Source organism: Artibeus jamaicensis, unplaced genomic scaffold (assembly GCF_021234435.1).
Source record: "Artibeus jamaicensis isolate MK-2021 breed Jamaican fruit bat unplaced genomic scaffold, CSHL_Jam_final contig_3126, whole genome shotgun sequence".
Lineage (NCBI taxonomy): Eukaryota > Metazoa > Chordata > Mammalia > Chiroptera > Phyllostomidae > Artibeus > Artibeus jamaicensis.
In genome coordinates, this window is record NW_026521723.1 from 224,578 (window position 1) to 250,881 (window position 26,304).

The 26,304-nt window shown below is 41.0% G+C and overlaps 1 protein-coding gene across 9 annotated transcripts in view; it reads right to left on the reverse strand.

The window, feature by feature from the left end:
• Nucleotides 1-26,304, reverse strand: part of ST3GAL6 (ST3 beta-galactoside alpha-2,3-sialyltransferase 6) — a 78,935-nt gene that overhangs the window by 38,680 nt on the left and 13,951 nt on the right. For 5 of the 9 annotated variants that reach the window (XM_053663078.1, XM_053663077.1, XM_053663075.1 and 2 more), the window contains exons 2-3: nt 19,359-19,515; nt 1-100 (exon numbers count right to left, since the gene is read on the reverse strand). In XM_053663078.1, the coding sequence (XP_053519053.1) occupies nt 1-89 (89 nt within the window). In that variant the 5' untranslated portion in view covers nt 90-100; nt 19,359-19,515. The other 4 variants (XM_037154967.2, XM_037154970.2, XM_037154968.2 and 1 more) reach the window with 4 other exon arrangements.

Here is a 26,304-nt window from a genome sequence, read left to right on the forward strand (position 1 = left end):
CCATAGACATCTGTTCTCCACAATACACAGTACAGCACATAGTAGAGGAAGACAGCACTCAGGAAGATGGCCAAGAGGTACCCTCGCATGGCTGGCCCACCTGCAACACAGGGAGTGGAGTCCGAAGGCAAAGCTGTCATACAGACGGCTTTCCCCACCAGCTGCCACATCAGTACAGCGAATCAACATGTGGAAAGGGAAAGCACGAGAAAATGATACAGGCCGACTATTTTCAAGATACCCACTAAATATGCAGGAAAGGAGTATTTTTTTTCTATTCCTCACCCTCTTATCTTTCATCTGCACAACATATCACATGCGTAGGCCACTCAATAGTTCCATTGTTTCAAAGCTAGAGGCTTCCCTACTGCTGTCTCATGTTAAGTGAGGAATAAATCATTCGGAACAAAATTCTAAACATCTTCTCTATGCTGAAAACCTCGTTCCAGAAACATTAAAGAGTATGTGCTTCCTCTCAGTAGGAAGTGAATACATGCCCTCAGGCATATGCACATAAACAGTCACTTCCGTGCTTAAAATGACTGTTCAGTGTTGCACATTACAGTTTTGACAAGTCCTTTTCTAATTTCATAAAAAAACGGAGAAAAAAGCCATTAAAAATATTTCTCACATTCTCAACTTCAATACACCTTTAGATGCATCTTTGTGATTTTTCAATCTCATAGTACAGGTAAACTCAGTTAACTACTTGCCTGCTTTTATACTAAATGACAGTATAGTTCATTGCACATTGGTAGTCAAAAAAAAAAAACCTTGACACAATCCTTTCTCAAATATAAAGGAAAAAAAAACCTTTAGAGAATATATATACATATATATGTATATATGTGTGTATATATATATATGTTTTTTAAAACCTAACACACATTTATTTGGTTCCCACTTATACTTCAAAGACAGAAATAAGTTCTCATTTCCACATACAATTAAATGCAAAAAAACCCAAATGGATTATATATGGCTCCATAATAGAGATCTTCTATTTCCATGCATGTGGCTTTAAACAGATATATTATTTCTTCGCACCTTTCTTTAAGTTTCTGGTTCATCTAGACAACTGCACATACTACTCACTCACTCCTAACAATTAACCTCAACCAGGGCAATGCAGTGTAGAACACACAAGACTAGTTGCAGACATTTCCAAATATGTAATTCTGCCTCTGTTTTAATGGTTAAATAAGTGTAAATGAAAATCTTAAAATAAAGCACTCCTTTGCCTTCATAAGTAGAACTCACTGAACAGAATTAAAATTTTCCTTGATAATGAAGGTCAGTCTTAACAAATGTCCTAATTGTGCTGGGCTCTGTTAGAGTTGGAACTACTGAGTGGGGGGCTGTTTGCTAACCTGTAATAATTCTCCAGTCAAGGCTGCTAATCTCACCTCCTGCACTGGTCACTTCCCACCACCCTGGTCACTTCTCACCCCCCTGAAGATGGCCACTGCCCTACATGCCACTATCATAAATCAGTTAAAAATGAAAGCTAAATCAGAGGAAAGCAAATGAACTCAATGAGCCAATTTAGTCTACGCACACTTCTAATTTAATATACACAATCCCTATGAAGAGTCAACACTAGCTGAAATCGGACGACAGGGTTTGCAGCCCAACTCCGCATAGTTCCTGGCTTGGCGGACCTTCGGTAGCATGCTTACCAATGAGAGCACACGAGCTGTGCCTTTGGGCTACCAGATGGATTGCCCTAAGTGACAGGCACAACACATGACACAAAATATGTGCTGAGTACATTTGTGTATTTTATCACTGTCTGTTTTCTAAATGTAAAAAATAGAAGAGAGACTATTCTATAACATGACCGCCATTGGACCCCCAAACTGGACCCAGGACAGAAGCAGGAGATTGCTCAGTGCAAACCCCACTTAGAGACTGATCATAACCAGTGTTCATTCTGACATAAATCAGCACCCCTTCCCCTGCCTCGCACTGCATGCTTGGCCCCGGAACAGGCTGTTGCCCTGACCTGGTCAAGCTCATTATTTCCCACCCTTGGTAGCATTCACGTACTAGTACTGTGACTATCCCCTCACCCCCACCCCTTTTTACCCTATATAATTCTTTGGCAACTGCCAGGTGGGTGCAGGAATCTATTTTGTCTTGCAGTTGCCCAGGACATATCTCCTATGTAAGTTTCCCTCAATAAACTCTATTAATTGCCAGACTAGAGTGGCCAGCCTATTTCTTTGGTCTTTTCCTGCCCTCCACTTGTGTAGGTAGCTATTTATTCTTGGAGCTTTCCCGGGGTCTGTGTATATGAACAATTGGTAATCCAGCCAGGAAACCAAAGAAATTAGCTTTGTGGGGGGGTGGGGGGGGCGGTTAGGGGGAACATCTGCAGGGGGAACTGGTAAAAGAGCTACATTTTATCGGCTTACAGAAATTAAGCACTTATATAAATTGAGGAATGGGTATTCTGAAATTTTCAGGAATATAGAAACCAATCCAAATGCTTTATAGGATCGAGAGATTTAGGAAAATATCTGGTATTAAAACTAGTTTAAGTTTGTTGGTTTAATTAAAACAGACATGTCTTTACACAAGCTTATAAATTGATCGGCAAAATAATAACTTAGAATGAAGGCTGATTTTGTTTAACGTCTCAAGAAGTTTTGTGGGTAACCTAAATGTAAATGTTAAGAACTGACAGATAGATTCAAGTAGAATAAAATGATTTTAGGTGAAAGCTTTAGCAATAATTATAGAAGGTTTATGAAAAGAAATCTTCACAGAAAAAAAATGTAATGCACAGTCTGGCTAAGATTAAAATGGATTTAACTAAGTGGACTTAAATACTATAAATCCGGTCTTTGATTACTAAAGAAAAGTGAATCTTCTCAACAGTAAAAGCTAACCTTCTGCCTTTGAGATACCCGAGCTGACTTTCATCAAAGGGCAGCAGCAACCAAATCTGCAGAGACTTTGGCACCTGTGGATGAAGTCAAGTCCATCCTCCTTCTGCAAAATTGACCCCACCACTGCCAGATTTTTGCCATCCTGATGTCCTTGTAATGTGACAGTACTCTGCTCCTTGATCAGGGAAATTAAAATAGGTAAACAATGGTTGTCAATGAAACAAATAGTCGGGGCTATGGGAAACCCAAGACAGCCACTTGGCTCCTACAGGCTCCCGGGAAAACCCCATCTCAGTACTCAGATTCCTTCATTCACTTAGTGCATTTAAGCCGGACTTCATTCAGCTGCCACTCAGTGTGGGTTGTCCATTGTGTTCTTGTATGTATATCTTCTGGAGAGTTTGCAGCCCTCCCCGCTGTGGGGCTGATGGCCCCACAGTGACAAATTGTTGGGAAATGTTTCCCACTTGGAGCATACCTTCGAAGTGTTCCCTTAATGTATTTACTTAGCCATACCATATGCCATGGATGGTGGCTTTGAACTTGGCATTGTTTTCCTTCCTGATCTCTGTGAAATGGGCTTATTATTTTGATGATATAATGTCAATCTGTGAAGATTTACTTCTGCTACAGAAAACCTTGCAGGCTTTACTGAACCACTTACAACAGAGAGGATAGATAAGTGAATACACGGAAAATTCCAGGTCCAGGCACCACCATCAAGTCCTTTGAAGTCTCTTGGTTCGGTAAGACCCACATTGTCTCCGAGGCTGTCACAGCCAAAGTACTAGCCTAACTGATGCAAAAAAAAAAAAAAAAAAGTGAAAGAGGTACAGGGTTTTGTGAGAATTGTGGGGTACAGATAAGCATTTATACTCCACCTAGCTCAATGCCCTCACCCACTGTGTCACCTAGTCAAGGACATATGTGGGACTAGGGGGCTAAACAACAGGCCGCCTTTGAGAAGGTAAAAGTGCTGGTGAAACAGACTCAAGTTCTTGGAGTCTTCCAGGCTTGGTTGCCACCTGAGTTAGATGTCTCAGTAACTCTGAAAGGCACCGGCTGGGCATTCTGGCAAAAACAAAAGGAAAGAATGCCCCTTGGGTCTTGGCCCCAATACTAGAAGGAAGCAGATATCAGATACACCCCAATAGGACAGCAAACATTGACAATGAATGCACTGCTCCTACAGTTGGAACCTCTTACCAAAGAGCAACCAGTTACCATAAGAACCTCCCTTCCCATCACGGAGTAAACAGACATGTTCCACCGATGTGCCTCTCCCCAGCTCAGACTCCTACACTCACTAAACAGCACTCTGCCCAAGGGTCCTCTTTCTTTAGAGATGATTAGGCCCTGTTGAAGGTACAGATCCTCCAAGTGCCCCTACTCCTATCCCTCAGTCTGCAAAGAAGGACTATGGGAAGTTCCAGCTGGAGCTTGGTGGACTATGGCTCTAGCCAGCATAACCCATCTACCTGGAGAGAGGCTGCCATCCAACCATCCCCCAATGCTACCTGGGTGGGAACAGGAACAATGGGCTGAATCAGGAGCTGTCTGGGTGGAAATCACACATGACCTTGACCACTGATCCTGTATACTAACAGGTGAGCCATTTTAAAGTGAGTAACTTTATGGTTTGGACAATGGAAATGGAGGGGTGGACAATTATAAACACACCTTTATGGAGACAAGATGTGGGGTCACGAGAGCATGATTTTGTCTCCCATATGCCTGCCCAGGAGGCATCTACACCTCCAGGAAACCAGGAAGCAGATGGTTTGGCAAAAATACACACTTTAACAACTAGCCCATCAGCTGACATGACAGTTTGGTCACACCAGAAGGGTGGGCATGGCTAAGGACCAGAGCTGCCTTTAAAAATGCAGTGACCTGGTCAATACAGCTGTTGAATGGAGGTTCCATCTCATATATCAGTGATTTTCAACCTTTTTCATCTTGTGGCACACATAGACTACTAAAGTTCTGCAGCATGCCAGAAAATGTGTTATACTTTCAGCCAATATGACCAGAGAGATTGGTAGATATTTGATTCATTCACATCAGACAGCTATTGTTGTGTTGGTTTTGTCATTTTTTATTTGACAGTCTGAGGGAAAAGAGGTCAGCGTCCCTGACTGAAGAGTCAGGTTTTGCGTGTTTTAAACACTCTGTGGCCCACTGGTTGAAAACTGCTACCCTATCTAACCCAGAGGCAGCTAGATTGGTGGAATGGAAAAATAGAGACCTTAAGCAACAGACTGAGTTACTAACTAGAAAACCCACTTTGTCTGATGGGCGAAGGTGCTTTCCCAACTGTCGATACATTTAAATGACTAAGCTGTGGACCTGCTTCTCTGTACACCAGGCTGGCAACTGAGGTGCCCAACAGGGTAAAGATATGGAAAACAAAGGACATGGCAATCTTCCCAATGTTTAACCTGAACCAACAAACCATGATAAAGAGAGCAGCAAGCCCTATGGTCTGTGGGATCAAGGACGAGTCAGTTACTTCACAGCCGTGGGTGGGGAGAAACTGCTCAGGCTCTGGTGGGTTCGTTACCCTAATGCAGTCAGGACGTGTGGAGACACACTGCACATGGGCTGGGAAACACACTCTTGAAAGAAGGGAGAAGCAGCTCATGCCAGGAAGCACCACCTCCCTCGGCCAACTGCACGGTTTAAACAACCTGGCCAGGTTCCAAAGACTGTGGCCACATTAACAACTAAAACTCAGGCTGCAAGTGCAGTTCTCACAGCAGGAGAAGATCAAGTCAAGTACCTACTAAATATTTTTCTTTCTGATCTTAGACTCCTGCTGTTCTGGTTGCATCCAGTTTGTCTTGTACCTTATGTCAGATTCCCTTAATAAACTCTCTTATTACCAGACTGGAGCAGCCAGCCTTTTCTTTAGTTTTTTCTTGCCCTCCACTTATGAAGGCGATTTTCAGTCTTGAGACTTTTGCTGGGTCTGCGTGCATAACCAAAAAGTCAGCTGTTCTCTTTTGCTCTGCAGCTGAATGCATGTGTTTGGAGTAAGCCAAATTGATATTTGGCCTATCCTGAATGCAGCCTATGCTGTATTCTTATTGGTCTGACAGGAAGATGCAATTGGCTGTTGCTCCAGCAGACAGCCCAGCATTCACTGATGCCAAAGGGAGTAAAGCATGTGAGAGACATACAGGGCTGCTGCTTCCATCCCCTCAGGCCTGCGCCTCCCTTTCCACTTTGGTCTGTCTTCCTCACACAGTGTGACGTACTCTATCTTGATGTATTGTGGGGTATTTTAAATATCACCTTAAATTTATCTTGGTTATAAGCAAGAAATATGTTACATATTTAGTGGGGGGGGGAACAGTGTGGTTCTCTGTTTCGTGAGAAATTATTGGTAAAATCTAAGTGATGGAGAGAATTAAGGCTTGGGATTGTCAGAGTAAAAGTTCAAGACAGTGAGGTGTCTGGGAAGTCAAATGCATCACTGAAGTGGTTAATGACTCAGAGACAGACAAGACAGCTGGCCCAGAGGCTGGCCCTTACAATGTGTTCAACAAATGGTAGCTTTCCTTCCTCCACTTGTGCTGGGTGAACTGAGAACGGTCAAGGAACTGGACTCCAAATCGGCACCAAAAGGCAACTCACTGTCTATGTGAGAGAGGTGACACCATTAAACACTGTGGCCAGAGGCCATTTGCCACACTTTATGATGACAAGATAGAGCTATCAGTGCCGACATGGGTGTGGGCTTGGCTTGCCTCCTCCCTTTGCTGGACCTCAGCAAAATGCTGGTTTTTTCCATGTAGGTATCACCCAGGCATGAATGTAGGATATGTTTAAGACTGTCCCGGAAGGCATTTTACCATGGGCCACAACAGTCACCAAACAACTGCTTAAATACTCAAATTAAATACTTAAGGCGCCACTCAGAATAACATCATTTATTCCAACACCCACCAAGGACGACACCAGTATCCGCAATTTTTTAAAGACATATTTACATCTGAGATAAGATAGCATGTGACCTAGGGAAAAAACTCAGGATTCACAGCTCAGTGTGCTTACCAGTCACCCAAAACACATCCTTTGGGAAATTTATGTATTATTTCACAGACCTCAGAAGTTTGAGTAACAGACATTTTCATTGTTTTTCCTTCACAAATGTTGTTTAGCTGAAAACAAAGAAGTGTAAGTAATGTTCTTTTTTCCTTCAAAAAGTAAAATGAACCCACTCTTGAAGACCCTCTGCATACCACACCTGAGGAAAACTTCGGAGGCTTAGCCACCCTCTCGAATTTCATGAGCAGTTCAAAGTGTTCACATTCAAGCTGCAAAATAGCTGGACCAGCCATGATATCCTTGTGACAAACGTATAGTTCCTCTACTTGCTCACAAAAAAAAAGCTTCCATAAAATAAACAAATTCTCTAATTATATTCTATAAATTGAATGACCACTCTGCTTTGAGCAAAATTCTTCAATGGAAAACCAGGTGGAATGCCTGCGTTAGAAAAAGCTATAAGGCCCTTCAATATAGCTTCATTTACTAAAACAGGCCCTGGCTGGCGTGGCTCGGCGGATTGAGCATGGGCCTGTGAACCAGAGGATCGCGGTTCGATTCCCAGTCAGGGCACATGCCTGGGTTGCAGGCAAGTTCCCATCAGCGGACCCACGAAAGGCAACCAACCACACATTGATGTTTCCCCCCCTCTCTCCTTCCGTTCCTCTCTAAAGATAAATAAATAAAATCTTTTAAAAACATATGGCTTCATTTACTAAAACAAGTTTTCCAGTTCTTAATGTTAAACCAGGCTACAGCTGCTCCTAAGGCCGGGTTCCCTAAGACATGCTTTACAGTTATGTCAGAAAAGCAGTTATTCATCTAAAGTGTGAGCAGAGGGCCTCAAGGGAGAGTAGGACTCATTGGCAGAGACCAAACATTTATTTCTTCTTAAATTATATGTAACCCAATATAAAAATAACCCACATAGGTGTAAGGGAGCTCAGACTTGGCCACCGTCTTTTCTTCTCTTTAAAAATAAAAGTACATTTTATTTGTTCATAAAACACTGCATGTCCACTTCACTTAAGGATGAAAGCAGGGTTTCTAAGTGGATGTGGGGGAATGTTCTTGATCCCTGGGGGAACTGAAAGTCTCTGAAGTGAGCCGTCCCAGGTCACACAGTTTCAGAGACAGAAATAGACTGAAGGTCTGACCACTTTATTCTCAGGGTTCTATTTCTGGTGACATCCTGTCTCTTAAAATAAAAAGCATTAGGGGAACTCAAAAGAGAGAATTCTAATCAGGAACTTCCTGGCTGCAGGCAGTTCCTGGGGTAAGAGGAGTAGCTCCGGGACCACGCTCTGCAAAGGGACACCGCAGGTCTGTGGGTCGGCACTGGCTTGGGCTGTTCGTGTTCCCTGCTTGATCTGAACGTCTGGGGCTCAGGTAAGTGCGTTGAAACAAGCACCTTCCAACTTGGTTCTTATGCATACTACGGTGTGAGCATCGCTGCTCTAGGACACCAGAGCACGGAGGGAAAGGACCATGGGGGTGCGGGCAGAGTCACTGAAACACGGAGACCACGACAGAAATGCCAGTGGTTGCCCTACTGGACGGAAAAGCTCTGTGACAGCAGGACTGTCTCGTCTATCATTTTACTTCCAGCACCTCTGATAAAACCTGTCACAGAGAAGGTGATAAGTAGATAGTTGTTGAATACAGTTATAGATCCCATAACTATAAGCCTGTATTACTATTTTTTTATCCAACATGCCTAGCACATGGAAAGCGCCCAGTAAATAATGGCTGATTAGAATCATTGATATAAAAGCACTAAATTAAAAAATAAAAGAGCCCCTGACTGGTATGGCTTAGTTGGTTGGGTAGCATCCCTCAAAGACAAAGGTCACCAGTTTGATTCCTGGTCAGGGCACTTGCCTAGGTTATGGGTTTGGTCCCCGGTTGGGGTACGTGCGGGAAGTAACTGAGCAATGTTTTTCTCTCACATCAATGCTTCTCTCCCCTTTCTCCCTCCCATCCCCCCTCTCTAAAAATAAATAAACGAATAAATAGTATGCGTGCTTAGCATGTACCAAGGCCTGTGATAAATGCTTTGGGTGAACTGTCGCATGCAACCCTCACAATTCTGAGGGGTGTGGTGAACGTACAGTTCTCATTGTCAGATGAGGAAAACAAAGCCCTGAGCATAGCAGTATCTCTCCTGAACCGATAAGCAGCAGAAACAGGACTCAAACCTTTATCTACCAGACCAGAGCCCATGCCTCTCCCCCAACCTGAGCCTTCACAAATGCACACAGGCCCAGCCTTCCAAAACCACACTAAACATTGCAGAATGTTTCTCTCATCTGTCTACCCCACCAGCTCCTTAAGAGTATCAATTCCAGGGGTTGGTGAAGTGGGGAGAAAGGCTACAGTCACACACTGGGCTGAAATTAAACCGTATTACTCCTAACCTTGTTCTCCCCAATCCCATTCTTTTGGAATTTAGTAAATCCATTATCTTTTTCTCTGCGGCTCCGCTGAATGTCTTACAGTGGTGACTCTCAACCTTCAGTCTGCGCTAGAGTCAAATGAGAGGGCGCTTGGTTCGCTCAGTGCAGGTTCCTGAGTCCCCGAACAACCACGGCACCACGGCTTATAGAAACCACCACACAAAAGATAACCTATGGAATGTCACTTGAAAATGGTCATATTTTTATTTTAGGCTCTCTTACTGTTTGTTTCTTTGCCCAACAATATACTAGGAGAAAAGTATGTTTGGCAATAATTCTGGAAGCATTTTTATATCCACCGCATGTAAAAGCCCTGTGGGTATCTCAGTACCATACAACGCCAAGGAAGAAACTCTTTCGAGTTCACTTGTCCAGAAGCTCAGCACATATGTACAGAGCTAGCCCGCCTGGCCTCTCTGCACCCAGTTTCCTTTAGATCTGGCTGCAGGAGCTTCTTGTGATGCCCATGTGCCGTGTCGGCCCTGCTCCAGGCTCTGGGACAGACGCCGGCCCCATGAAAAGGGGCCCGAGGAGCCCTCCAGTAACAACTCGACAGCTTCGTCAGGTTCCTGCCGATTCTGTTAGGCTGCATAGATTGAAAACCAAGGCAGGGAGTGGGAGGAAGACCTGTCTCACTCATTAATTCAGCAGTCCTGAGCCTGGTCAGATAAGATTGTCATCTGATTGTGTGCTGAAAATTACAAGAAAAAAAACCATGAGAGCCGAGGAGGGGAGCCCTTGAAATTTTCTACGTACCATTTCCCCCATCTGAGAAAGACAGCCTCTGAAACAGGTCTGGAGAGGGCAGGGAGAGGGGAACCTGGAAGTCAGGGCACTCAGACTAGCTGGGTGCCTGCTTGCAGCTTCGTGCTCATGCGTATTTCATAAAACTTGCTGTCTCACTTCCACGATGCATGTCACCTCTGGCTTGAATTCATCTCTCACAAACAAGACAAGAACCGAGGAGGGGGTGTCCCCTAACCTGGGTCTCCCCCGTAACAACTCCACCCTGACTCTGGACATATCTGCTAGGCCTGGGTTCCTGCCGCCAGGTCCCGGATGCAATCCTAGTTCTTCAGTGTCTGCATTCTTCTCTTCCGGCCACCCCGGCAGCTCTGCAGCCAAACTTCAAAGCCTTAGTAACTAGGATCCTGAACCAGGCCCCCATCCATTCCGTCCCCTTAGGCTACCTATTTCCTCTGTGACAGATGTCCTGCTCTTCTGCTGCTCTGTCTCCCCTCACCCTCAACACACTGCTGCTCAGCAGTAACACCCAATCACTTCACCACTGTGAAAAATAGAAAAGGATCCCCCCCTCTGGCACTACATAGCCCCAGGGCCACATAATTTGGCACAGGCAGGATTTCGGCCACAACTTTCCCCTTTGCCAGGTGCCCCTGTTCACACTCATCCCCACAACCATACCAGGTGGCCCTGCTGGCGGTCTGAGTCCATTGAGCCCTGAAAAAGGCCGTTCTCCATTCAGGTATCCACCACTCCTCAGCTTACAGTGATCCACACCCAAGACTGTCAGAACTTGGCCAAAAGATCTTACATTCTGCCTTCTCTCCTCTTTGTTCAAGGTCAGGCACAAATAATGCCCCCCTTTTGTTACATAATCTTTTATTACAAAAGTATAAGCCTGTAATTTTGTAACATAACAATATAACACTCAAGCCCGCCATATAACATTATAAGTGAGATGTTCAAATTAAAACTGTAAATTATTACACCCTAGGGTAAATATTATTACCCTACCAACCACACTCGAGCAGGCATTACTTCTGCCGGACCCTGCGTGCATTACTTAGTTGATGACTATTCTCTTCAATCACATGCCCGTGTGAGTACTGGCTCTAGCTCTAGCTATGCATTAATGTCTAGATTCCGGTCCAGCCTCATGGGTCCCTAAGGGCCTCCTAGACCTAGCCATCTTCACAGAGCCCGAGCCTTGACAGAGACACAAAGGACGCCCCATGATGGATGCAGAGACCTCAGTCCTCTTCAACTCACTCACTACCCCTCTTTTAAGTGTGGTCCTTATTACTAACTGGATGATCCAAAGGTGTCCATAATCTCACTGCTGTACCAAGGGCCTCTGCCTGCTGGTACTGATGATCCTGTAAATGATGGCACAGGTCGTTCAGTAATTACTAAATGCCCAGCACTGAACTAAGCCCTGTGCACACGTGAGGAAGAATGTGGGGGCATTATCACCCCCACGCTAGAGATGCTTAGTTCCCAGAATGGTGGCCAGAACTCAAACTCGATCTATCTGGGGTTTTCATTTGTATATTATAGGAAACTATAAAATTATACCTAAACTATAAAACTACATTTTTAAACTATAAAGTCATGAATGTAATATATTCACTTAATAGCTTTTTAAAGTAAAGCAAGAGAATAATATGCAGTAAATGTATTCATTTATTAAAATAGAAACATCATAATATGAAAAACTTTATTTCACAATTAAAGGAATAAATCTTAATGAATCAGTAGTCTGGCTGATGCAATTTTGTTAGGAGGACCCAAAAATGCTCAATAGACCATAGTTAAAGTATAAAATAGCATACATAAAATGAAGTAATATGCAATATTCCACCTGAAAAAGCTAAATTTAAATCTGAAGTGTCGAGCTACTGCTATTTGATACAAATTGAGGGGGTAAAAGTCTGACATTGCTGAGTAAATTAACAGAAAATTATAAGTTGATTTATATGCCCTCCAAAAAAAAATGTTTGTATAATTTCAACAAATTGGACCGACACATTCTGATTTCTAAATACATCAATATTTTTTTTCTTTCCACAAAGCAGAACATGTACCGTGAACTTACTCTCTCTCCTTTGCCCCCAGTTCTGCAAAAACAGTGAGGTGCTGCTAGTTTCTACACACCCACAGAGACACTCTTCTGCCTCAGTGTTGCAAGAAAGCCAGGGCTTTTGCTAGGCTTCATCCTGAGCACATCAGCCTGATAGTTCCATCTAATCAGAGCTAAGCCTTCACTGCCAACATAGATGACTGAATCCTCCCCTGAAAACTGGGTATGCTCACTGCAAAGAATAGAAAGTGGAGAAAAATGACATTTTGGCAGAATCTGGGTGTTTTAGTAGCAGAGTGGGACACACTCAAATTATTCCACTAACAGCATACTACACGGAGTGATAAAAATAAGGGAACTAAACTTCATGTTTTTGACATTTCTCCCTTTAGATTCAGTGGCATTGAAAATACACAAAGAAGTCGTTCAGGGAATTTCTTGTGTTCCTACTGTTTATTCATATTTTCTGCCAGAGGCCCATTTCTTCTCCCAAAGAGGACATTTTCCCTATTTCCTTATATCAAGTCCCAGTAAAAAGATAGCCTCCAAGATGTATTAGATAGTGTCAACAGTTTCATGATTGGGGCCAATTTTTTTCAATTAAGTTTACCGAGATAAAAACGCTATACAATAAAATTAGCCGCCATATCATGTACAGGTTGATGAATTTTGACAAATGCATATGGTCATGTAACCACCACCAAAATCGTATTAAATGTTTCCATCAGCCCCATTTAGCCGACTTCTTCCCCCCAGTTCCTGTCTCCTAATTTGTTTACCACTGTAGTTTTGCTTTTTCTAAAAGTTAGTATAAATGGAATCGTACAGAATGTTATCTTATTTATGACTTAGTTCAATTAGTATAATGCTTTTGAAAACATGTCTATGTTGTTGCTTCTACCAGGAAAAGTCCTTTTTATTGCTAAGTAATATTTCATAGTGCAGCTATACCATAATTTGTTTATCAGTCCACCAGTTAATAGACATTTGGTTTCTCCTCAGTTTTTGGTTACTGTAAATAAAGCTACATCGACCATTTAAGTACAAGTCTTCAGGTGGGCATATGTCTTCATGGGTCATATAGTAAATGTACACTTAAATTTATACGGAAATTTTATATTGCATTCTGATGCCTATTTCTGAACAACAGATTTGCTTCATTCCCTCAGTTAAAAGGAAAAAGCCCCCGCCTATAAAAATTCAAATAACTGACACAACTGAATAACACGAACCACTGAGAGAGGTAAGAAATGATTAATCTGTTCATAATATCTAGCACTCATCTACTTCAGAATATAGGGTACAGAGTTCACAGTCTGGTGAGGGAGCCAAGTTACACTGTTTCAAAGTGAGTGTCTGTTGTGAGAATAAAAGCCAACTGTCTTGGACCCCTGCTACCCCAAGTGTGGTCCACTGGCCAGCAACATTGGCATCACCTGGGAACCGGATAGAAACACAGCATCTCAGCCCCACTGCTTTATCCCACGAGTCAGATCTGCATTTCAACAAGGTCCCAGGTGATCTGTGTGTTGGAGAGGCACCCCTGCAGGTGTGAGGAGAAAAGGAATGACTGCCACTCAGAGGATCAGGGCCTCACCAAAACAATTTTTCAGAGGAAATGAAGCTCATTCTAAATTCCATGCTAGCTCTTATTTTATTATTATTATTATTATTATTATTATATTTTATTGACTATGCTATTACAGTTGTCTTGATTTTTCCCCCTTTGCCCCCCTCTACCCAGCAACGCCCACTCCCTCAGGCAACCCCCCCCACCAGTGTTCATGTCCACGGGTCAGTCATGTGTACACGTTCCTGGGCTGCTCCATCCCCTATTCTGTACTTTACTTCCCCACGACCATTCTGTGACTACCTATCTGTTCTTCTTAATCCCCTCACCACTTCACCCAATCCCCCACCCATCTGGCAACCATCAAAATGCTCTCAGTATCAGTGATTCTGTCTCTGTTCTTGTTTGCTTAGTTTGTTTTTTGGATTCAATTGTTGAAAGATTTATGGTTTTTTTCTGCCATTTTATTGTTCAGAGTTTTTATCTTCTTCTCTTAAATAAGTCCCTTTAACATTTCATATAATAATAGTTTGGTGATGACGAACTCCTTTAGTTTTTCTTATCTTGGAAGCTCTTTATCTGCCCTTTGATTTTATCTCTTTTAAAAGTCCTTCAGTCACAAGTGGAAACCTTATTTGAACAAATAATACAGGATAGCTTCCCCATTCTGGCAAAGGAAATAGACTTCCAGGAAATCCAGGAAGCTCAGAGAGTCCCAAAGAAGTTGGACCCAAGAAGGAACACACCAAGGCACATCATCATTACATTAGCCAAGATTAAAATGAAGGAGAGAATCCTAGAAGCAGCAAGAGATAAGGGGACAGTCACCTACAAAGGACTTCCCATCAGACTGTCAGCAGATTTCTCAGAAGAGACCTTACAGGCAAGAAGGGGCTGGAAAGAAGTATTCCAAGTCATGAAAACCAAAGACCTACATCCAAGATTGCTCTATCCAGTAAAGCTTTCATTTAGAATGAAAGGGCAGATAAAGTGCTTCTCAGATAAGATCAAATTCAAGGAGTTCATCATCACCAAGCCCTTATTATATGAAATGTTAAAGGGACTTACCTAAGAAAAAGAAGATAAAAAAGATGAACAGTGAAAGGACAGCAAACTCACATTATTAACAACCACACCTAAAACAAAAGCAAATTAAGAGGACAGCTAGATCAGGAGTGAACCATAGAAATGAAGATCACATGGAGGGTTAGCAACAGGGGAGTGGGAGAAGGAGAAGGGGGGAGAAGGTACAGAAAATAAGTAGCATAGACAGTAGATAGCAAATAGATAGGGGGAGGGTAAGAATAGTAGGGGAAATATAGAATCTAAAGAACTTGAGACACGTATTCATGAACTAAAGGGGGGAATGGGGGGAGAAGTGTGCGGTTGGGGGGAATGAAGGGGGGAAATAGAACAAATGTAATGGCATAATCAATAAAATAAAAATATATATTAAAAAATAAAAAATAAAAGTCCTTTGGGCTTGATCTTCTAAAATTTCCAATCAACAGAATTTTCCCTTAAGAAGCTAATCAGACTCTCTGAAAAGTAGCAAAAACGTTCCCTCGCCATTGTATGAGGTGTTTATAAGTTTTTTTGTAAATTCAGTAGACATTTTCCTTTGTATATTGTTTTCTTATCCTTCCATTTACTACCTGTATCACTAAGGCACTGCTGGTATTTCCGAGAAGAAATACACAGCAGTGGGCCAAAGTAGGTTTACAGTTGTTTGTATGGAAAAGACAAATTAATGCGGAACACAGGAATGAACTCCATCTTTCGAGTATTCACACCTGGAAGCCTACTGTGCCCTACCTGTGACCAGGACTCCTCTCAGATCACACCTACAGGGCACACACTTCATTCTACATCGCCCTCCGAGTCACCTGCAAGTTTTAGCCAAAGCGCCAGCCAAACCTTTACACCAAATTCCAATCATTGCTACTCGCAATTTTCGCCCAAGCACTGCAGATCCGAGAGCTGGAAAATCGCCAAAGATTCAGGACATTTAATTAGAGTAAAGTCTTAAGTCATCATATTCCAGGACAGGCAGCCAAGACTTAGAGGAATTTAAAATCTTGCCAAAGGTTACCTCACTTAGCAGCAGCACTATCTGTAGCTCAGAACATTTTCGTGTGGATTCCCCTATGAGAACATTCCAGCCTCACAGTGGGTGCGTGACAAGCACTCGTCTTCGTTTTGTTCCAGTCCTCTCTGCTCTCTGGGGTCCTGAACCACCTCCCTTGGGTGGCACTGCTCCAGCCTGGGTCTCGCCCTCCAACTCCTCGGCCTGGACTTCTAGGTCTCCTCTTCCTCCTCAGCACACCTAAATGCAGGTGTTCTCAAGTTCTTAACTTCATCCTGTTTCCTAAACCCACGTTCGCATGACTTCTCAGCTACTAGCAATAATTTCTAATCTTTGTTTCCTTTAAACCAGCCAACATGTGGCACCTGGCATGAAATCCTCTAAGCCTGACTCTCACACAGTCACCCGCCCCACAGGGGCTTTCATGGTCTGCCAAATACACATAAAATCACTTAGCCTGGCACTGAAGACTTCTAGCAGCTGTTACTTCATCTTCTCATCTTCTTCATTCAATTTATTCTTTGTAGGTAGCAGCATAATTAGGGTCAAGGTCATCTGCTTGGCTATCAGCCCTCAGGTTTGAGTCTCAGCCCTACCTCCAACTGGTTCTATGACCCTGGGAGGTTGCTTAACCTCTTCATACCTCAGTTTCCTCTCCTATAGAATGGGAATAATGGTGCAACCTAATAGAGCTCTGGTAAGTAGTAAATACAGAGCACTTAGATATACATCTCCCACATGGTAAGAACTGTCCTAATCTTGTTTTAATTCTTCTTTTAAAGTTAACAAAGTATTGGGTTGGCCAAAAAGTTCATTTGTTTTTTTTCCATAAGAAGGCTCGAGAAGTGCTTAGTTGTCTTCGATCTCATTTGAAGTAATTCTGTTAGATTGTATTGTGACAGCTGTCACATCAGTGTGCACATTTTTTAAAAACTTACCAAAATTGGTAAATTTTACATAGCCATTTTAATACTGAAGATGGAAGAAAAGAGACAAGATCTTTGGCATATTTTGCTTCATTTTGAGAAAGGTGAAAATGCAACCGAAACACAAAAAAAATAAAAAGATTTGTGCAGCCCCGGCTGGTGTAGCTCAGTGGATTGAGCGCGGGCCTGCAAACGGAGGATGGCGGTTTGGTTCCCAGTCAGGGCACATGCCCGGGTTGCAGGCCAGTTCCCAGCAGGGGACCCACAAAAGGCAACCATACATTGATATTTCTCTCCCTCTCTCCTCCCCTTCCCCTCTAAATACATAAAATCTTTATTAAAAAAAAAGATTTGTGCAGTGTATGGAGGAGATGCTGTGACTGATCAAACATGTCAAAAGTGGGTTGCAAAGTTCTGTGCTGGAGATTTCTCGCTGGACAATGCTCCACTGTCGGGTAGACCAGTTGAAGTTGATAGTGATCAAATTGAGACATTAATTGAGAACAATCAATGTTGTACTGCACAGGAAACAGCCAACATAACCCAAAATATATAAATCAATAAAGTTATTGGTAAAAGTGACAAATATGTCTTTTATTTTACAGAAAAAAACATACGGACTTTTTAGTCAACCCAATATTAGCTGCCCATTCACCAAGACCTCATTAAAAAAAAAAAACTATATAACATCCTTAAAAAGATCCTAAAGAACTTGAAGCATTGTGTGAATAATAGCCTCAAAAAAAAACTAAGCTTTCATTACTATTGCTAACTATTATTTCTGCACATTCATTTCAACATTTCAAAATATCTGTGATAGGAAGCCTTATTTATCTTCTTCTGAATATGAAATGAAAATCATTCAACATAGTAATAATTCACAAGAAAAACTCGTCTTAGAATTATACCCTATTTCTGGCTATAGGATCTTTTCATAATAAAACTTCTCTGAATCAATAAAAATAAATAATCCAGATTCGTAATCAGCATATCAAATTGAAGCAAAGAATAAAATCGAGAACTCTACAAACAGTCTGAGTTGCAGAGTAGGTTTCATTTTCACTCTGGTTTGGATCCATTCTGTTGAGAAGGAATTGAATGTTGTGTTGTACACTGAGAAGCAAATACCAGGGTCAGTCAGCAAAGTCGAACAAGGTAAAAAAAGAGTTGACTATCCCTGGGCCTAGACTAGAGAGTGAGACAGAAGAATAACCACCACAATGGAAGGCAATAAAGAGTTTAAATTTTCTGAACACTATGTGACAAAACTATTTTAAATACTTTGGATGTATAATCCTCTTCATCCTCAAAACCACCCTTTACAAAAGGTACTAACCGGCATCCCTATCATACAGACACAGACAGTAAAGCCCAGAGAAGTTATAACGTACCCAAGACCAGCCAAATAGTAAGCAGCTGGGATTTGAACCCAGACACACACCAGAATCTATGCTCTTCACCATTATGCTATAAAGATTGAAAGCATTTCCATGTTCTGGATGCCAGGAAATGTAAAGATTGACAGGAAAGGCAGTTCCACAAATAACCAAGACGATTAGAGCCCAGATTTCACTAAATTAAGGCATTTCTGTCAGTGAGAAACCTGCCGATCCAGCCCTGCGTCCAGCCTGGGATCACGGTCTCAGGAGTTCAGCAAGCCCTGTGGTCAGGTCACTGGGAGAAGGCTTTGCAACCACTCGTGATAATTTTGGTTTGAATTATGAAGAGATCAAGAGAATCTCAAGGACTCAATCCCAAAACCATTATAAATGTCCAAATTCACCAGCACCACTGAATCATGAAGTTCTCAGTCACTAAGCAAGTGTCCTTCACAGAATGATTCCCAAATAAAACAGTAATGAAATAAGCCCACTACTAGGATAATTGTTCCCTGACAAACCTTCACAAACCAGAAAGACTGTATGGATTCACTGGTAAAACATCAAGCTAATTCTGGGTGCACAGTTGAGCTCCAGAGCATTCTCAGACTAAATTTATAAATGGAGGTTCCAGGGATACTAAGGAGAATATACCTAAAATTTGTATTATGGTATTTTAATAATAAAATTATTATTAATTGTAGCATTTAAAAACAGAGGGGTAATTAAAGTTTATTCTACTGAGGAAAAAAAGGCACAGAAAGGCTAAGCATCTTGCCCAAAACCACACAGCTTCTTAACAGCAATTTATGTAATACTTGTGATTCATGTCACATTCTAGTTTCAACTTCAGAGTTTTCTTACTCTTTTACTTCCAGGTTGGTTTAAAACAGTCCTAAGAAAGGCCCATTCAGATTGAGAATAAAAATAATATTTAACACTTCCGTAACTCAACTTTGGGGTATGCTGCAGTAGAGTCATTGGTTATATTAATAGCCTCGCAGGCCCTTTGGCCTCATGTTAAACTCGTAACAGATAAGCAGGCAGTGACAGACAAAGGAGAGGGTATTTTAAAGTCACCTGCTTGAGATGGAAACATTGTATCATTGTATAAGAACATTTCAAGTGTCCGAGCTTACTTGAGACAGTGGCCATGGTACCTTTACCTACCTGCACTTTTAAGAAATCTGTTTCCCAGCGGCCCTCTGGTCCCGAAGGTGAAGGCTGTGGTAAGCGTGCTGGAATTTTCAGGAGGCTGTTTGCGAAATTCTGGTACCGCTACAAATTATCCAGGACAGAGGCTGCGCTGCTTCTTCTCTGGCAAGACCTGAAATAAAACACAGAGACAGCACGTTTATAAGAGTGGCTCCGCTACCCAAGAAAAATTTTATTCCATTAGAAACCTTTTAATAAAAATACTTTTAATTAAACTCACTCCTGATCCCTCCTAAAATGCTTTGCAGGATAATGAAATTACCAAAAACAAAACAAAACAAAACAAAAAATCCAACAGCAAAACCAGCAACATACAAGTATATTACATTACTGTAGTTCATGACTGGTTAGCCACAGGATCCAGTTCAGTCTCCTTAAAAAAAAATAACATATCCAGCTCAATTAATCCAAAGCAACCTGGTAATGAAAGAACCATCTGTCTTATTTTTCAGCTTCTCTCCACACACACACAGCTTTATTGTTAAGCGCGGAGGTGAGAGGTGGAGCAGTCCCTCTGAAGGGGAGGGGAGGGGGAGGAGGAGGAGGAGGAGGAGGAAGAGGAGGAGGAGGAGGAGGAGGAGGAGGAGGAGGAGGAGGAGGTCAAGGAGAATGAAAACAAGAAGAAAGTGGCGAGAGAAAGCGTGGGGAAATCAGTAAAAATAGCAAATAGTTTAAGAACGTGCTGTGGGCACTTTTTCAAAAAAAATTTTTTTGAAAAAAAAGCCTTTAAATGCTCCTGCGACCGCTTGTCTTTCATGAGACTAACCTCAATGCAAAAACCACCCTCCACAGCCCACTTGCAGCTCTGCATTTCCTGTGTTAGCAGAAAGTGGGCTTTTAAAAAAATTCTTGAGAAACAAATATGAAAACCAACAAAAATATGTCAAAGGTTTGATTTCAGAAGTCACCTATGAACTCTTTTTTTGCAATTTTTTAATTTATTTTTAAATTATTTTTCAACTACAGTATTCTTTCTTTTACTCCCTTCCCAGCTCAACCCCCCCGCCCCCACCTCCCTGAACTCTTAATGTTACGCAACAAGGCAACAAGCAACTAGTTATGCTTTATTATGAAAATCATATAGTAACATCAAAACATGTTTAGATTCTACCAAGAAAGAAATTTTTCAAAAGCTGAGTACACTGACGTTATTTCTACGTGTTTGATGTGTGTGTGATACATGACTGAAAGCCGCTAAAGAAACACAAAATCAGTTCATGTGCTGACTTGTGGACCACAGCAATTTTTCTCTGAAAAGCTTAAAAACCTTAATCTCAATCTAAAATCCAGGTCTTAAAACTAAAATCTTAAATCTTAAAATTTAGAGAAACAGAGGAATGCCTATTTTCATATATTTCTACATATGCATTTAACTTTTCAAGTGCTAAGTAGCTGACACATTTATAAATTGGAAGGCAAACCGTCGCAGGTTAGGGGCCGGGGCCATCGTTAGAACGGAAGTCTCTGAAGTCTCCACTGTGACACAGACTTTGAACCTAAGGAAATCATGGCAGGTGTGTGTGCCTCAGCAGCGTTCTCCCTAAGCGTATATAAACACGGCTCCAGAATTTCTAGTGCCTTCTGCCTATTATTGTTCTTTATTACCAGCTGAGATAAAGGGGGCAATCACAATACTGAAGTTGGAAGTGCCCTTTTAAGATTTTCTAGTCCAAGTCAGTGAGTAAAGAAACCTCAGTACTCTGCCAAGAACAACTGGGGGGAGTGGGACTTTGTTACACTTGGAGAAGCTTAGCTCAGGGAGGAAAGAAAATAGCCCATTCTCATGTTTAGATGGTCTTCATGAAGAAGAGGCATTGGCCCGGTTCTGAAGGCTACCGGTGATTAAGCCGTGGCCAGTGAACACAACATTCAAGAAGTTAGGTTTGAGTTCTGTAAGGAAGAACTTGTTAGTAGTTAGGCTGCCTCAAGATGACTACATGCTGCTTTGCAGAATAATGAATCACTTGTCACTAAAGATATTCTGTTTTAACAACCACTTGGGAGGGATTTGAAGAGCAGTGCTCCATAAACGTGAATATTCATCGGCATCACCTGAGCATCTCGTTGAACTCTGATTCAGTAGGTCTGGGGGACCCGAGAATCTGCATTTCTACAAGCTCCCGTGCGATGCCAGTGCTGTGGGTTAAAACTGTGAGTCTTGTCAAGGCTGTAGCTTGATTACAAGCACTAGAATGTTATCTAAGCCGGTGTTTGCCAAGTGCAGTCTTCAACCACATGACTTTAAAAGTCCTCTTTACCCCTGATTTTGGGGCAGATGATTAATAAAAAGTTAACTGGTTATAAGCAGGATTTTGCAAGCCCACACATTCAAGTGTCCAAAAAACAAAAGGTATCTTAGTATCTTGCAGGACTGGCCAGATCATACTTCTGAGCAATAAGTAATTTTGCACAAGTCTAAGGAAGAGATAAGATGTTTCACTTCTATTTTTTTTTTAAATGTTGCTCTTACTGCAAGCTTGGCAGATAAATAAGCACATTCTGATGAATGAATAAAAGCATGAATGTATGCATTCAAAGTACAATTATTTATGATGTCAGTATACTACAGTTAACAGTAGGATAAGAGAAAATACGACTACAAAGTAATAGTTCCCACTGATTTGTGTTATAAAGTATCCAAAGGTGGGGAAGGGGAAAGTCTTCCAAGGCTATAATCTATAGTGTGCTTTATCAAGGTAGAGCTTTGCATTATTTTTCTAACCTTGGAATTTCATCTCCCTACCACCCATCTGAGTCATAAAAATCCCTTCAATGCTTAGAAAGCCCCCACCCTTGCTTGCTCGTATTTTTGCTCTGCTTCCCTACTTAGCTAATAAAGTTGGGCTTACAATCAGTTCAAAATCCCATGTGATATCTTTCCTGGATAATTATGCTAATATCGAACACAAAGACCTTCCTCAAAGCACTTTAAAGCATTTTTGGGTTTCTCTCCCAGAGTAAACAAGCCCACAACTAAGGAAGAAGCAGCTCCTTGCCCTTTCTTCAGCTTTGAAAGTCTCCCCTCCAATGGGCTTACTGTTTTAGTTTGCTTAAAAGTTGTGACGATTCCATTTGACTTACAAAAGCCCTTTTTTATTACATCAGTTTATTCTGGTTGAGCCTAGCTTATTCTGCTCCCTGGGAAGTATCATCTCTTATTGGCTAATTCCTCTTTTGCTATTTTTAAAAGAACAGAAGTGATGCCCTGCCTGGTATGGCTCAATGGGTTGAGTGCCAACCTGCAAACCAAAGGGTCACCGGTTCAATTCTCAGTCAGGGCACATGGCTGGGTTGCAGACCAGGTCCCCAGTAAGGGGGCATGTGAGAGGCAACCACACATTGATGTTTCTCTCCCTCTCTTTCTCCCTCCCTTCCTCTCTCTCTAAAAATAAATAAATGAAATCTTAAAAAAGGAAAAAAGTGATTTCATAATAAACAATCTGATAAAGAAATCAAACCTTAAGGTTAAAGTACGGGAAATGTTCCCGCTTTCCCCCGGATCGCCAGATGGTCCTCTAAAACTGCTGAAGGAACAAATGTGACGCAAACCTTCATTGGGTTACCTTATCATTTATTATGGCAAATAAACCAATACGTGTGCAATATATTTTTATACAAGTATATAATCCTAGATGCATTTAGTCAAAGTACATTGAGTCAAGTTCATTTCCTGAAAATATTCACTCTAAAAGCTTTCACCTTCTGGGTAACTTTATTCATCTAGTCAATAAGTAATTTCCCAATGCCTACTCTAAGTCAAAGATTGTTGTAGATACTAACGATACGGTAGTGAGGAAGAAAAAGTTCACAATCCAGGACAGAGTAGTTCACCAAGTACTGTATTTGGCCATGTATAATGCACCCTTTTTGCCCAAATTTTTGAGGGAAAAATAAGGATGTACGTTATATGTGGATAGTACTAATTCCACATCTGTATATTTTTATTCTTTTGTTTATGCTTATGCATTAAAAGTGTAACTCTAAAAAGCAATAATGATATACGTGTGCAAAATAATACCCTAGAATATGATAATCAGTTTTGTCTCTAAATATAAATAAACAAAAATTTGAATTAAAAAATTTAAATGAAGGATTTTTTTCCTGAAAGTCTGGGCCAAAAACATGGGTGAGCACTATACACAGGAGTGCATTATACATGGCAAAACATGTAACTTTTTTAATGAGTATAGTAATGTTTGCTCTATTATTCTCTTTATTTTTGAAACTTTTATCCTTTAAAAATAATTATAAAAATCTTTTTGACAGGTTGTGATGAAATGTTAGATTAAAATAACAGAATACAAAAATTTGCAATAATACACTATGTATCACTTTAACTAGGATGTTTTTAAACTACTTTTTATTGAGCAAATACTACATGCTAAGAGGCTTCATGAGAGGATAAATAACCTGTCCGAAGTCACAGAACAAGCTTGGAGTGGAATTCTACTTTGAATCCATGTGTCTGCAACTCCAGAACCTGTGCTCTTAACCCCTCTGGGTAACTTTCAACGGACAATTGCAGTTTGAGTAGGAACTGTCCCAAGGTGGGGAAGAACGAACGAGAGGCTTCTCTGAAGAAGCCGAGAGAATTCTTAGAAAACTCCTCTGCAAAAGAGTTCACCAGATGAAATGACGATAGAAATAAAGAACATTCCAGGCTGAAGAAACGGCATTCACAATGACTTGGAGGTGGAAATGAAAGCAGTACAACGAAAGGATTGAGGCTGTTCCTGGGAGTGATGGTGAAAATATTGACAGCTAATCTTTGTTGCATAGCAACAATCTCTGTTGTGTAGACTGATAGGACCCTCACCACAGAGCTGAGACAGTGCCTATCTCATTCTACAGATAGGAAACTGAGGCTAAGAGGAGTTCACTCATCCAAGACCTCAGAGCTAGAAGATGTCAAGCCAGGGTTTGGCCTAGTCAGTCTGCTGCTGGGGTCTTGACTCTTAACCTGTGAGCTGTTTGAGTTTCCTGAGAGCCGGGTCAACCTGAAGGTTTCCTCTTGTTCAAGATTTAGTCAACTTTCATTTTTCACAGAATAACATCATAAAATACAGATGTGTGTTAGAACAGCTTCAGTCTCATTCTGAGTCGTGACAAATGTATGGCTCCTAGTTGGAACTTCTCTCCTTAGGAAATACCACATGGAATGTTTTATCATGAAAATGTTAATAGAAGCATATATGTCAATATAACCAATGCCCATGAACCCCCAAACCAAAATAACCATATCTTTTGGGAATATTTTAAATGTAGAATTAATTTCCCTCCCTACCTCAGTTACTCTTCTCCCAGAGGTAACCACAATCATGAATTCAATAGACAGCCGGTCCAGTTTTTATTCATACACCAGCACAAGTACATACATTCATAAACATCACATGGTACGCAAGATTGTTTTCTGGGATGTTTAACATTTGCATACATAACATTCTGAAATTTGTTTTTTTCACTCTACACTTTGGGTTTTGAGGTCCATCCATATTGATGAACAAAGGTCTATTAACCAAATATATCACCATTACCCATTCTTCCCTAATAGATATTTAAGTTGTTTTCAGAGAATTGCTCATCTGAATGTCATTTTGGAGTCAAATTTCTTTTCTCCAATCTACAAAAGCCAGTTTACAAAGTTGATGAATCTTACAAATTGCTAAAAAGAGTCTCAAAGAGAAATTTCATTTTAGGTACAGGAGTTTTTTTCCTAAAACACAAACCTTTAATAAGTCAAGTCATATAAAATTACCTAGCTATTTCAAATACAATGAATCTCTGAAAAGGGAAAATAAATAGTATTTTAAATGAGACAATAAATTTCTAGTTAAGGTAAATCTATAATAATCCCGTTGAAATGAAACATTGAAGAGAAAGTAGATGCAGGAAATAAGTCTTCTTATAACTGCTTTCTCTTCCAGATAATCACACTGACTGGGCAAAAATAATCAGTGTTTGAGCGGGTACATGAACCAGAAGCTCCTCTGAATGCTTTGCTCTGAATGCTTTGTTTTGTGCTCCGGCCAGAAAATAATCCCAGGCCCAACCCCACAGAAAGATAACCAAAACTTTTTTTAGAATCAAGGGATTAGGAAATGCCCGAGTCAATACTGAATAAAGCAGCCAATCAAAATAATGTAATGCTTGTCTTTGATCTTTAAATGGTTACACCCATAAACTGTGTGATTATAAATGTTCTATTTTCATTAATGAAAACTTTTAACTCAAGGGTATCATACAAGGTTTACTACCAAGTGTGAACTAAAGTCAAGTCTACACATATGTGAAGCTCCATCTATAGAATTCCTATACTTTTAACATTATTTTCTACTAAAAAAGAAAAAAGAATCTGAGCTCTAACCAGAGCAGCTCAGTTGGTTGGGTATTGTCCCTCAAAGCAAAAAGTCACCAGTTTGATTCCTTATCTGGGCACATGTGTGGGCTGCAGGTTCAGTCCCCAGTTGAAGCACATATGAAAGGCAACTAATTGATTGATGTTTTTCTCTCACACTAATGTTTCTCTCCCTTTCTTTCTCCCTTCCCTTCTCTCCAAAAAATAATAAATAAAAATAATTTTTTAAGAATCTGAGAAAATTTCAAAAGGCACATGTTTTAAAAAATAACTATTTACTAACAGCTGCAATTCTTCACACTATAAAATAACCTAGCCTAAGGAAGGTTATTTTACAGTGTGAAATACCAAAGGAAATTTAAACAGGGGCATTTCTCTTCAGAGGGAGGAAAAAGTCTCTTCTTCTAGTAGATTTACAAAGAAGTGTACTGCATCCTCAAAAAGGTAAATTTCAAATATATGTATCTGGGTTTCTAATGAAAGAAGTAACTCCAGCATACTAGGAGTCACAGTGAAGTCATGCTGCTCAACCCCATTTTCAAAACA